Source organism: Salvelinus alpinus, chromosome 28, assembly GCF_045679555.1.
Source record: "Salvelinus alpinus chromosome 28, SLU_Salpinus.1, whole genome shotgun sequence".
Lineage (NCBI taxonomy): Eukaryota > Metazoa > Chordata > Actinopteri > Salmoniformes > Salmonidae > Salvelinus > Salvelinus alpinus.
Window position 1 is genome coordinate 41,747,974 of NC_092113.1, and position 14,727 is coordinate 41,762,700.

At 48.2% G+C, this 14,727-nt stretch overlaps 1 protein-coding gene across 1 annotated transcript in view; it reads right to left on the reverse strand.

Annotated features, from left to right (window-relative positions):
• LOC139556891 (laminin subunit alpha-5-like) overlaps positions 1-14,727 on the reverse strand; it is a 195,218-nt gene that overhangs the window by 147,501 nt on the left and 32,990 nt on the right. The window contains exon 3 of the mRNA XM_071370986.1: positions 5,243-5,360. Coding sequence (XP_071227087.1) covers positions 5,243-5,360 — 118 coding nt within the window. The remainder of the gene's footprint in view (positions 1-5,242; positions 5,361-14,727) is intronic.

The following is a 14,727-nucleotide window of genomic DNA, read 5'->3' on the forward strand; positions in this document are numbered from 1 at the left end:
ATGTGTCGCGCTGCATGAGGCAAATGGTGGCAACACCAGATACTGACTGGTTTTCTGATCCATGCTGCTACTTTTTGTTTTCAGTTGTCTGTGATCAACAGATGCACATCTGTATTCCCAGTCATGTGAAATCCATAGATTAGGGCCTAATGAATTTATTTCAATTGACAGATTTCCTTATATGAACTGTAACTCAGTAAAAACTATGAAATTGTCACATTTTGTGCTTAGATTTTTGTTAGGAATAGTTTACTTAACTAAAATGACTTTGAAAATGTAGTTCACTACACCTAAACTACTTCCTGATAAATTATCATATCTAAATCTGAGATTGCAAGAACAGCGAGCGTCTACAGGTGAGACACTGACTAGTAAATGACATCACAGCGAGCGTCTACAGGTGAGACACTGACTAGTAAATGACATCACAGCGAGCGTCTACAGGTGAGACACTGACTAGTAAATGACATTACAGCGAGCATCTACAGGTGAGACACTGACTAGTAAATGGCATTACAGCGTGCGTCTCCAGGTGAGACACTGACTAGTAAATGGCATCACAGCGAGCGTCTACAGGTGAGACACTGACTAGTAAATGGCATCACAGCGAGCGTCTACAGGTGAGACACTGACTAGTAAATGGCATCACAGCGAGCGTCTACAGGTGAGACACTGACTAGTAAATGGCATTACAGCGAGCGTCTACAGGTGAGACACTGACTAGTAAATGGCATCACAGCGAGCGTCTACAGGTGAGACACTGACTAGTAAATGGCATCACAGCGTGCGTCTACAGGTGAGACACTGACTAGTAAATGGCATCACAGCGAGCGTCTACAGGTGAGACACTGACTAGTAAATGGCATCACAGCGAGCGTCTACAGGTGAGACACTGACTAGTAAATGGCATCACAGCGTGCGTCTACAGGTGAGACACTGACTAGTAAATGGCATCACAGCGAGCGTCTACAGGTGAGACACTGACTAGTAAATGGCATCACAGCGAGCGTCTACAGGTGAGACACTGACTAGTAAATGGCATCACAGCGAGCGTCTACAGGTGAGACACTGACTAGTAAACGGCATCACAGCGTGCGTCTACAGGTGAGACACTGACTAGTAAATGGCATCACAGCGTACGTCTACAGGTGAGACACTGACTAGTAAATGGCATCACAGCGAGCGTCTACAGGTGAGACACTGACTAGTAAATGGCATCACAGCGTGGGTCTACAGGTGAGACACTGAGTAGTAAATGGCATCACAGCGTACGTCTACAGGTGAGACACTGACTAGTAAATGGCATCACAGCGAGCGTCTACAGGTGAGACACTGACTAGTAAATGGCATCACAGCGTGGGTCTACAGGTGAGACACTGACTAGTAAATGGCATTATAGCGTACGTCTACAGGTGAGACACTGACTAGTAAATGGCATCACAGCGAGCGTCTACAGGTGAGACACTGACTAGTAAATGGCATCACAGCGAGCGTCTACAGGTGAGACACTGACTAGTAAATGGCATCACAGCGTGCGTCTACAGGTGAGACACTGACTAGTAAATGGCATCACAGCGAGCGTCTACAGGTGAGACACTGACTAGTAAATGGCATCACAGCGTAGCGTCTACAGGTGAGACACTGACTAGTAAATGGCATCACAGCGAGCGTCTACAGGTGAGACACTGACTAGTAAATGGCATCACAGCGTACGTCTACAGGTGAGACACTGACTAGTAAATGGCATCACAGCGAGCGTCTCCAGGTGAGACACTGACTAGTAAATGGCATCACAGCGAGCGTCTACAGGTGAGACACTGACTAGTAAATGGCATCACAGCGAGCGTCTACAGGTGAGACACTGACTAGTAAATGGCATCACAGCGTGTGTCTACAGGTGAGACACTGACTAGTAAATGGCATTATAGCGTACGTCTACAGGTGAGACACTGACTAGTAAATGGCATCACAGCGAGCGTCTACAGGTGAGACACTGACTAGTAAATGGCATCACAGCGAGCGTCTACAGGTGAGACACTGACTAGTAAATGGCATCACAGCGTACGTCTACAGGTGAGACACTGACTAGTAAATGGCATCACAGCGAGCGTCTCCAGGTGAGACACTGACTAGTAAATGGCATCACAGCGAGCGTCTACAGGTGAGACACTGACTAGTAAATGGCATCACAGCGAGCGTCTACAGGTAAGACACTGACTAGTAAATGGCATCACAGCGTACGTCTACAGGTGAGACACTGACTAGTAAATGGCATCACAGCGAGCGTCTCCAGGTGAGACACTGACTAGTAAATGGCATCACAGCGAGCGTCTACAGGTGAGACACTGACTAGTAAATGGCATCACAGCGAGCGTCTACAGGTGAGACACTGACTAGTAAATGGCATCACAGCGTGCGTCTACAGGTGAGACACTGACTAGTAAATGGCATCACAGCGAGCGTCTACAGGTGAGAAACTGACTAGTAAATGGCATTATAGCGTACGTCTACAGGTGAGACACTGACTAGTAAATGGCATCACAGCGTGCGTCTACAGGTGAGAGAGCAGGTGTGGGAATTCAGGCTGTTACAACCCCTGGGCTAGAGGGTCTGCTGCTGTTCTCTTTTATAACTGTGTATAGGGATGTCTGTGCAGGGTTTTCTCTCTCTCTCACTTCCAGTCATACGTGTATACATTCTACGTATTGGTGGCCGCGGGAATCCAAACCACAACCCTGGTTGGTGCAGAATGCTCTACCTACTGAGCCATTCAGGACCACTAGCTAGCTGTTAGCCTGATCGCCATCACTGGTCCTCTTTAAGAGACCTGATAATACGACCCCTCTAGAAAGCTCCTCCTTAAAGCTTAAGCATCCGGATCACGTTCTGCGTTGTGTGTGTTAGGATCACGTTCTGCGTTGTGTGTGTTAGGATCACGTTCTGCGTTGTGTGTGTTAGGATCACGTTCTGCGTTGTGTGTGTTAGGATCACGTTCTGCGTTGTGTGTGTTAGGATCACGTTCTGCATTGTGTGTTAGGATCACGTTCTGCATTGTGTGTTAGGATCACGTTCTGCGTTGTGTGTTAGGATCACGTTCTGCATTGTGTGTTAGGATCACGTTCTGCATTGTGTGTTAGGATCACGTTCTGCGTGTGTTAGGATCACATTCTGCGCGTGTGTTATTTTAAACACACATTAGTTTGTATAACGTAGCTGCTGCTCTCACTCCCCCCCCCTCACTCCCCCCCCCTCCCTCTCTTTACCTTCTTCTGAACCATGATAATGTAGCATATGTCTCTGCCTCGTGTTTTCCCTAAAAGGAAAATAATAAAGTAACGAAGCTGTATCGGATCTAGCCAGGGCCTGTACTGACGCTGAGGTGGGCTGGCAGCAATGCTCGGAATGTTCCAGTCTCCCACCTATTGATTGACAGCTGGTGCCTTCAGTCAGGTGGAAGCAGCTCTGTGAGAGCCCACCCATCCCATGGCCCCAGCCCCTGCCTTTCAAGGTTATTCCAAACCCCCGGAACCTACGAATAACCCTTAGAATCACAAACATCTAAGCACACAACTTAACAGAAAAAAAGTGGAGAAAAACAAACTCAGGGGTTTAACTATCAAACCTCCCAGACACCTGCACTAACACACAAACCTAATCCTCTTCCTGAGCCTTGTCTTCTCAATGTTCAGGAAGCCAAACTCAGGAAGTCAAATTCAGGAAGCCAAACTCAGGAAGTCAAATTCAGGAATTCAAATTCAGGAATTCAAATTCAGGAATTCAAATTCAGGAAGCCAAATTCAGGAAGCCAAATTCAGGAATTCAAATTCAGGAAGCCAAATTCAGGAATTCAAATTCAGGAAGCCAAATTCAGGAATTCAAATTCAGGAAGCCAAATTCAGGAAGTTAAATTCAGGAAGTCAAATGTGTTTAATAGTTCTAGTCACAGGAACATGTAGTGATGGGGGAAAATGCATACAGTTACATATCACAATATTCTTTTTGGATGATATTATGTCGATACTTTGACTCCAAGTATCGATTTGTAAAAATAACAATAAAAAAAAACGTTTTTTCTAGGTAGCGTTAGCTAACGCTAGTCGGCTGTACCTGCGCCAAAACGCCGGCATTTATCATCCTATAGTTTGTTTTACATATTTTTAGATAGTGAGCCAAACGTGTCATCAACTATTTTATTTCCATGATTGATCAAAACTCATTTTCTCATGTCTCTCTCTCTTGTCTCGCTGCAGCAGACCTACAGTGAGCAATATGTTTGGAACATCAAGTCATAATAAAAATTTAGAGTATTGAATCGCAATGCGTATAGAAGCATGAGAATCACAATGCGTATAGAATCATGAGAATCACAATACATATAGAATCATGAGAATCACAATGCATATAGAATCATGAGAATCACAATGCATATAGAAGCATGAGAATCACAATGCATATAGAATCATGAGAATCACAATGCATATAGAATCATGAGAATCACAATGCATATAGAATCATGAGAATCACAATACATATAGAATCATGAGAATCACAATACATATAGAATCATGAGAATCACAATGCATATAGAATCATGAGAATCACAATGCATATAGAATCATGAGAATCACAATACATATAGAATCATGAGAATCACAATACATATAGAATCATGAGAATCACAATGCATATAGAATCATGAGAATCACAATACATATAGAATCATGAGAATCACAATACATATAGAATCATGAGAATCACAATACATATAGAATCATGAGAATCACAATGCATATAGAATCATGAGAATCACAATGCATATAGAATCATGAGAATCACAATACATATAGAATCATGAGAATCACAATACATATAGAATCATGAGAATCACAATGCATATAGAATCATGAGAATCACAATGCATATAGAATCATGAGAATCACAATACATATAGAATCATGAGAATCACAATACATATAGAATCATGAGAATCACAATGCATATAGAATCATGAGAATCACAATGCATATAGAATCATGAGAATCACAATGCATATAGAATCATGAGAATCACAATACATATAGAATCATGAGAATCACAATACATATAGAATCATGAGAATCACAATGCATATAGAATCATGAGAATCACAATGCATATAGAATCATGAGAATTGCGATACACATCGGCGCCTAAGTATCGTGATAATATTGTATCGTGAGGTCCAATTCCCAGCCCTACTCACAAGCGAAGAACTGCCACGGTTGGTAGGTCTCTCCGAAGTCGGTGGAACGTTCTAGCACCCAGAGGTCTGGTCGAGGAGAGTTGGCAAACTTGATCAGGACATAGGCCACGTGGAAGAGCTGGAGAAAGAAGACGTTAAAAGTAAAAAATACATCCAACACTCATGATTTTATCTGAAACACAGGGAATGTTTATATCAGGGGAATTCTCAGAATTGCTTTTGAAATATGAATACTCCCCTTCTTTGCTTCTAGTATGTCATTGTTCTTTCACTTCCATTCCTTTCTTCCACTGTAAATCTACCATTCCAGTGTTTTACTTGCTATATTGTATTTACTTCTCCACCATGGCCTTTTTTTTTTGCCTTCACCTTCCCTTATCTCACCTCACTTACTCACATTGTATATAGACTTATTTTTCTACTGTATTATTGACTGTATGTTTGTTTTACTCCATGTGTAACTCTGTGTTGTTGTATGTGTCGAACTGCTTTGCTTTATCTTGGCCAGGTCGCAATTGTAAATGAGAACGTGTTCTCAACTTGCCTACCTGGTTAAATAAAGGTTAAATTAAAAAATATATAAAAAATTGTTGTCACACACAGTAACATTTAGACGTGAAAACACTTAACCTGGGCTGTGTCCTATTCTCCATAGGGCTCTGGTCAAAGGAAGTGCACTATATAAGGAATAGGGCTCTGGTCAAAGGAAGTGCACTATATAGGGAACAGGGTGGCATTTGGGATGAAGCCCTGGACACTTCATAAAGGCTAATACAATATGTGTTATCGATGTTAGGAATTGTGAGTTTAATTTCTCTATTTATGTAGTGGTGAGATAAAAAAAACTGACGTGTTCCCTTGATGCACTAATCAAAGAGAGTCATTCAATAACAGAAAGCGTTGAATTTCTGTGTTTGGCTTTGACGTTTGTTCCCATCGATCTATCATCAAAGACAGACACACAGAGAGACAGAGAGAGAGAGACAGAGAGAGAGAGAGACAGAGAGAGAGAGAGACAGAGAGAGAGAGAGAGAGAGAGAGAGAGAGAGAGAGAGAGAGAGAGAGAGAGAGAGAGAGAGAGAGAGAGAGAGAGAGAGAGAGAGAGAGAGAGAGAGAGAGAGAGACCGGGAGAGAGAGAGAGAGTAAGAGTGAGAGAGACAGTAAGAGTGAGAGAGAGACAGACAGAGAGAGACAGAGAGACAGACAGAGAGAGAGAGAGAGACAGAGAGACAGAGTGAGAGAGAGAGACAGAGTGAGAGACACAGAGAGAGAGAGAAAGAGAGAGAGAAAGAGAGAAAGAGAAAGAGAGAAAGAGAAAGAGAGAGAGAGAGAGAGAGAGAGAGAGAGAGAGAGAGAGAGAGAGAGAGAGAGAGAGAGAGATGCACCCCGACAGCAGAGAAAGCTAAACAGCGGATATTTGGGTTAAGGTTGTGCTATTTCGCTCGCTCGGATGCTTTCTCTGGTGAGATTGATGCATCTTGCTGTCGGCGTGCGTCTCGGACCGCCCAACGTTGGACTTTTGTTGCATTTGGAGGAGCTCATGTTTCATTCAGGCTGTAATTTACACTCTGGGGCGTATAGTCTCCCTTGCCAAACTCACGGCGTTCCACCTATAGTGTGCTGAGTTACAATATCCTATATGTGCTGGAGTGTTCCTGTCACAGTTTCATATACACGAGGTACACAGCCTGGTCTCATAGACTAGACGTAACATAGTGAACGTAAATCCGAGACACTCAAATGAGTATGATATGTTAAGTTTGGTGTGATTACAAAAAGATAGAAGGTTTACGTAAAGGAAAGGTTCACCCATTTTGAATGATATGGTTTGTGTGTATCTCTGAGTGATGTTCTACCAATCCCCTGGGCCATTTCATGTTTTCATGTGGTTCTGAGTTCATGACGTTCCAGCAGGCAGAAATCTGTCCGGTATGACGTAGTACTGTGGTAAAGTCTCTCCCAGTATTATTCATTATTAAACCTTTCTTTAACCAGGAAGGGCTCATTGAGATTTAAAATCTCTTTTTCAAGAGCGTCCTGGCCAAGATAGGCAGCACCAAGTCATTACAAAAATTACAGACAAAACAACATGAAAAAAATAATCTAGAATTCACAAGAGTATAACAAATTCAAAAACAGCAAATTTAAAACATTGACAGGTCAGGGATTCAGTCTCAAGGTCATTCATCAGTGATTTAAAAATACCAATCGGGACAAGTTCTTCCAGTTTAAAAGTATTTTGTAAGGCGTTCCAAGACGATGGAGCAGAGTACATAAAAGACCTTTTACCAAATTCAGTTGGGACATTTGGAACAGTCAGCAGGATAAAGTCCAGTGAACGAAGAGAGTACCCACCACATTTATGAACAATAAAAATGCCCAAATAAAAAGGTAGTAAACCCAAAATGGCTTTGTAAATAAAAGTATACCAGTGACTGAGCCTACGAGTGACTAGAGAAGGCCAGCCAACCCTGGTATACAAAGTGCAGTGGTGCGTAAGGGTTTTGCAATCGATCTACAGGTTGAACATGGTGAGATTGTAGACTCCTAAATTGATAGTGCAGTTTGTTTAGGTGATTTTACAGCTAACTAGCTACGATACATGCTGATAGGGTGTGAGGTTTATGCTCTCGGCCAATAGGATATTATGTTTTTGCTCTCGGCCAATAGGGTGTGAGGTTTATGCTCTCGGCCAATAGGGTGTGAGGTTTTTGCTCTCGGCCAATAGGGTGTGAGGTTTTTGCTCTCGGCCAATAGGGTGTGAGGTTTATGCTCGGCCAATAGGGTGTGAGGTTTTTGCTCTCGGCCAATAGGGTGTGAGGTTTATGCTCGGCCAATAGGGTGTGAGGTTTTTGCTCTCGGCCAATAGGGTGTGGGGTTACAGTTCTGTATCGCCCTGTTAGATAAACTCCTTCATGCCCCGGTTAGAACAACTTCCTGTTAGATAAACTCCTTCACGCCCGGGTTAGAACAACTTCCTGTTAGATAAGATCCTTCACGCCCTGGTTAGAACAACTTCCTGTTAGATAAGATCCTTCACGCCCTGGTTAGAACAACTTCCTGTTAGATAAGATCCTTCATTCCCCGGTTAGAACAACTTCCTGTCTGGAAAAGGAAGGGACCTAAACCAGATTTAAGTTTCCAGTTCAGTCAATGTGTCAGTCAGCTGTGTGTGTGTGTGTGTGTGTGTGTGTGTGTGTGTGTGTGTGTGTGTGTGTGTGTGTGTGTGTGTGTGTGTGTGTGTGTGTGTGTGTGTGTGTGTGTGTGTGTGTGTGTGTGTGTGTGTGTGTGTGTGTGTGTGTGTACTATACTAAACCTGTGGTATTGTAACGCGGTACTGGAGGGCACTCTTTGGTTAATATGTTAGTAATTCTACCACCTCAACACTATTCATGAAATGTAGAGCTTGAAGTAATCATTAAACTTTTACCAGAGTTGAACTAATCTTCCAGACAGGACCTCTATGTGGTCAATGTCAAAATAAGGAGATAAAATAAGTCCAAGGTGATTGCTTTTATTAAATATGTTTATTTTGTTATTGTTTTATACACACATATGTGTGTATGTTTTATTATTCTGTTTTTAATGTACTGTAAACAGGGCTCTCTTGTAAAAATAGATTTTTAATCTCAATGTGACTCCCTGTTTAAAGGTTAAATAAATCAAATAAAAATGAATGGCCCGGTGAGGATCTCTCTCTCTCTCTCACACACACACACACACACACACACACACACACACACACACACACACACACACACACACACACACACACACACACACACACACACACACACACACACACACACACACACACACACACACACACACACAGTGGGGTTATTAATTGTACACATTCCTCTGGGAGTTTGGTTGTGCATTCCAGAATCCTGCTGCCCCAGATTACCATGGTGATTAGCAGGGAGAGGGAAGGGCGGGGGGGGGGGGGTTGAACGATGGGCCTGCTGGCACCTGAGGAAGGAAGGGGGAAAGGGGGAAAGAGGGAGGGATGGTAGGAAAGGAGTTTAACCCAATCTCACACACGCCCAGGTCAAAATGCCACAGGCCAAAGAGAGTTTAAGGGACAGTCTGATCTCAAGGAAAGGGGGAGAAAGAGGAAGAGAGAGAGAGAGAGGAAGAGAGAGAGAGAGAGAGAGAGAGAGGAAGAGAGAGAGAGAGAGAGAGAGAGAGAGAGAGAGAGAGAGAGGAGGAGGAAGAGAGAGAGAGAGAGGAAGAGGAAGAGAGAGAGAGGAAGAGGAAGAGAGAGAAGAAGAGGAAGAGAGAGAGGAAGAGGAAGAGAGAGAGGAAGAGGAAGAGAGAGAGGAAGAGAGAGAGGGAGGGAGACAGGCAGGGAGAGAGGCAGGGAGAGAGGAAGACAGAGAGGGAGACAGGCAGGAAGACAGACGGGGAGAGAGGCAGGGAGAGAGGTGGGGAGACAGGGAGGGAGAGAGGGAGACTGGCAGGAAGACATACAGGGAGAGAGATGGGGAGAGAGGCAGGGAGACAGGGAGGGAGAGAGGGAGACAGGGAGGGAGAAAGAGAGACAGGGAGGGAGAAAGAGAGACAGGGAGAGAGGCAGGGAGACAGGGAGGGAGAGAGGGAGACAGGGAGGGAGAAAGAGAGACAGGGAGGGAGAAAGAGAGACAGGGAGAGAGGCAGGGAGACAGGGAGGGAGAGAGGGAGACAGGGAGGGAGAAAGAGAGACAGGGAGGGAGAGAGGGAGACAGGGAGAGAGGCAGGGAGACAGGGAGAGAGAGACGGAGACAGGGAGGGAGAAAGAGAGACAGGGAGGGAGAGAGGGAGACAGGGAGGGAGAAAGAGAGACAGGGAGGGAGACAGGGAGGGAGAAAGAGAGACAGGGAGGGAGAAAGAGAGACAGGGAGAGAGGCAGGGAGACAGGGAGGGAGAGAGGGAGACAGGGAGGGAGAAAGAGAGACAGGGAGGGAGAGAGGGAGACAGGGAGAGAGGCAGGGAGACAGGGAGGGAGAGAGGGAGACAGGGAGAGAGGCAGGGAGACAGGGAGAGAGAGAGGGAGACAGGGAGGGAGAAAGAGAGACAGGGAGGGAGAGAGGGAGACAGGGAGGGAGAAAGAGAGACAGGGAGAGAGGCAGGGAGACAGGGAGGGAGAAAGAGAGACAGGGAGGGAGAGAGGGAGACAGGGAGGGAGAAAGAGAGACAGGGAGGGAGAAAGAGAGACAGGGAGAGAGGCAGGGAGACAGGGAGGGAGACAGGGAGGGAGAAAGAGAGACAGGGAGGGAGAGAGGGAGACAGGGAGAGAGGCAGGGAGACAGGGAGGGAGAAAGAGAGACAGGGAGAGAGGCAGGGAGACAGGGAGGGAGAGAGGGAGACAGGGAGGGAGAAAGAGAGACAGGGGGGGAGAGAGTGAGACATGGAGAGAGGCAGGGAGACATGGAGAGAGGCAGGGAGACAGGGAGAGAGGCAGGGAGACAGGGAGACAGGGAGAGAGGCAGGGAGACAGGGAGAGAGGCAGGGAGACAGGGAGAGAGGCAGGGAGACATGGAGAGAGGCAGGGAGACAGGGAGAGAGGCAGGGAGACAGGGAGAGAGGCAGGGAGACAGGGAGAGAGGCAGGGAGACAAGGAGAGAGGCAGGGAGACAGGGGGAGAGGCAGGGAGACAAGGAGAGAGGCAGGGAGACAGGGAGAGAGGCAGGGAGACAGGGAGAGAGGCAGGGAGACAGGGAGAGAGGCAGGGAGACAGGGAGAGAGGCAGGGAGACAGGGAGAGAGGCAGGGAGACAGGGGGAGAGGCAGAGAGACAAGGAGAGAGGCAGGGAGACAGGGAGAGAGGCAGGGAGACAGGGAGAGAGGCAGGGAGACAGGGAGAGAGGCAGGGAGACAGGGAGAGAGGCAGGGAGACAAGGAGAGATAGAGATAGACAGCACAGTGTCTGGGGCTGCATCCAAAATGGCATCCTATTCCATATATAGGGCTCTGGTGAAAAGTAGTGCACTATATAGGGCTCTGGTGAAAAGTAGTGCACTATATAGGGCTCTGGTGAAAAGCAGTGCACTATATAGGGCTCTGGTGAAAAGTAGTGCACTATATAGGGCTCTGGTGAAAAGTAGTGCACTATATTGGGCTCTGGTGAAAAGTAGTGCACTATATAGGGCTCTGGTGAGACGTAGTGCACTATATAGGGCTCTCCATGTACACAATCACTAACTCTCAGAGTTAACCTGAGTCCTCAACCACTAACTCTCAGAGCTAACTAGTCATCAACCACTAACTCTCAGAGCTAACCTCCATCCTCAACCACTAACTCTCAGAGCTAACCTGAGTCCTCAATCACTAACTCTCAGAGCTAACCTGAGTCCTCAACCACTAACTCTCAGAGCTAACTAGTCCTCAATCACTAACTCTCAGAGCTAACCTGAGTCCTCAACCACTAACTCTCAGAGCTAACCTGAGTCCTCAACCACTAACTCTCAGAGCTAACTAGTCCTCAACCACTAACTCTCAGAGCTAACTAGTCCTCAGGCTAATTCCTAGAAAGAGCTGGCTGCTTGATGAGACTACCAGATCAGAGAGGACAGGATCCTGAGAATAAGTCTACAGCAGTCTCTCCCTGCTCACAATCACTGACTCTCTAAGACCCTCTCTCTGACAAGCAGGCAGACACACGTACGTACGCCTGCAAGCACAGACACTCACAGAGTCCATCACTGAAATAGCTTAGGCCCAGCCCTGATAGGAGGTTGGAAGAAACATGTCTCTACACCTTCCCTGTCCTCACCTCTCCTCCCCTGTCCTCCCTGTCCTCCCTGTCCTCCCCTGTCCTCATCCACTCTCCTCCCCTCTCCTCCCTGTCCTTCCTGTCCTCCCCTGTCCTCATCCACTCTCCTCCCCTCTCCTCTACCCCTCTCCTCCCCTGTCCTCCCTGTCCTCCCCTGTCCTCCCCTGTCCTCCTTGTCTTCCCCTGTCCTCCCCTGTCCTCCCTGTCCTCCCTTGTCCTCCCTTGTCCTCCCTGTCCTCCCCTGTCTTCCCCTCTCCTCCCCTATCCTCATCCCCTCTCCTCCGCTGTCCTCCCCTGTCCTCCCCTGTCCTCTACCCCTGTCCTCCCCTCTCCTCCCCATCCTACCCCCTCCTGTGACAGATGCTGAGTGGGTGGACGTCTTTGAGCCTAAATCCCACCCGCTCTGTCAACAGTAAGCCCTTCCTCTGCCTGGTACCACTGGCAGACGGAGCGGTTTAACTCAGCCGTATGGGGAGGTTCTGGGGGGGGTCCACTGGGATCTGGGGAATGTGTCATGGCCATCCCCTCCGGATCAGAGAGAGAGAGAGAGAGAGAGAGAGAGAGAGGGGTAGAGGGTTGGGGGGCTGGGTTGGGTGGCTGGGGGGTAGAGGGTTGGGGTTGGGGTGCTGGGAGGTAGAGGGTTGGGGGGCTGGGTTGGGGGGCTGGGCTGGGGGGATAGAGGGTTGGGGGGCTGGGTTGGGTGGCTGGGGGGTAGAGGGTTGGGGTTGGGGTGCTGGGAGGTAGAGGGTTGGGGGGCTGGGCTGGGGGGATAGAGGGTTGGGGGGCTGGGCTGGGGGGATAGAGGGTTGGGGGGCTGGGGGATAGCGGGTTGGGGGGTAGATTGTTGGGGGGCTGGGAGGTAGAGGGTTGGGGGTTAGAGGGTTGGGGTTGGGGGGTAGAGGGTTGGGGTGCTAGTGTACTGGGGGCTGGGGGGTAGAGGTGTTGGGGTTCTAGTGTACTGGGGGCTGGGGGGTAGAGGTGTTGGGGTTCTAGTGTACTGGGGGCTGGGCGGTAGAGGGTTGGGGTGCTAGTGTACTGGGGGCTGGGGGGTAGAGGGTGGAGGGTTGGGGGGTAGAGGGTGGGGGGCTGGGGGGTAGAGGGTGGGGGGCTGGGGGGTAGAGGGTGGGGGTGGTAGTGTACTGGGGGCTGGGGGGTAGAGGGTGCATGGGGGGGAGAGGGTGGGGGGCTGGGGGGTAGAGGGTGGGGGGCTGGGGGGTAGAGGGTGGGGGGCTGGGGGGTAGAGGGTGGGGGTGCTAGTGTACTGGGGGCTGGGGGGTAGAGGGTGCATGGGAGAGAGTGGACCAGGGTGTGTCGGGGCTGGTGAGGTCATTCCCAGGAAGTGTTATTTGGATGAGTACTATCTATTATCAACGGAGTCGTCATGCCTGTAGCAGCACACCAGCAGGATTCTCTCTCAGGGCTCTACGTACTCATCTGTACTCCAGTGACACGTTGCCTACTGTTATTACAAAGACCTCTCATGCATACATACATACCACTGTGGTCCCTTAAAATGAGACGGGGGAAATCACCCTACGCATCATCACATTAAGTTCAGACAGAGAAGGATTATGGTCTGGCATGTTTCCTTCCAGATGACAGTCTCTATACACACAGAGAGGACAGGCTCAGTCTCTATACACACACAGAGAGGACAGGCTCAGTCTCTATACACACAGAGAGGACAGGCTCAGTCTCTATACACACACAGAGAGGACAGGCTCAGTCTCTATACACACACAGAGAGGACAGGCTCAGTCTCTATACACACACAGAGAGGACAGACTCAGTCTCTATACACACATAGAGATGACAGGCTCAGTCTCTATACACACATAGAGATGACAGGCTCAGTCTCTATACACACAGAGAGAGGACAGGCTCAGTCTCTATACACACACAGAGAGGACAGGCTCAGTCTCTATACACACATAGAGAGGACAGACTCAGTCTCTATACACACATAGAGAGGACAGGCTCAGTCTCTATACACACAGAGAGAGGACAGGCTCAGTCTCTATACACACACAGAGAGGACAGGCTCAGTCTCTATACACACAGAGAGAGGACAGGCTCAGTCTCTATACACACAGAGAGAGGACAGGCTCAGTCTCTATACACACACAGAGAGGACAGGCAGACATGTTGGTTCTTGACTCAGGGGCCCATGAACAGGAGAGAGATCACGGAACAAGGCTTAGTGGAAAGAGTGAGGAGGCCTTCTCAGGGTACGCTTATCAGGAAGGAGGAGGGAGGGGGAGGGATGAAGGGGGAGAGATGAAGGGGGAGAGATGAAGGGGGAGAGATGAGTGGGAGGGATGAAGGGGGAGAGATGAAGGGGGAGAGATGAGGGGGAGGGATGAAGGGGGAGAGATGGGGGGAGAGATGAGGGGGAGAGATGAAGGGGGAGAGATGGGGGGGAGAGATGAGTGGGAGAGATGAAGGGGGAGAGATGGGGGGGGGGGAGATGAGTGGGAGAGATGAAGGGGGAGAGATGGGGGGGAGAGATGAAGGGGAGGAGATGAAGGGGAGAGATGAAGGGGGAGAGATGGGGGGGAGAGATGAGTGGGAGAGATGAAGGGGGAGAGATGGGGGGGAGAGATGAAGGGGGAGAGATGGGGGGGAGAGATGAAGGGGGAGAGATGAAGGGGGAGAGATGAAGGGGAGAGATGAAGGGGGAGAGATGAAGTGGGAGAGATGAAGTGGGAGAGATGACGGGGTAGAGATGAAGG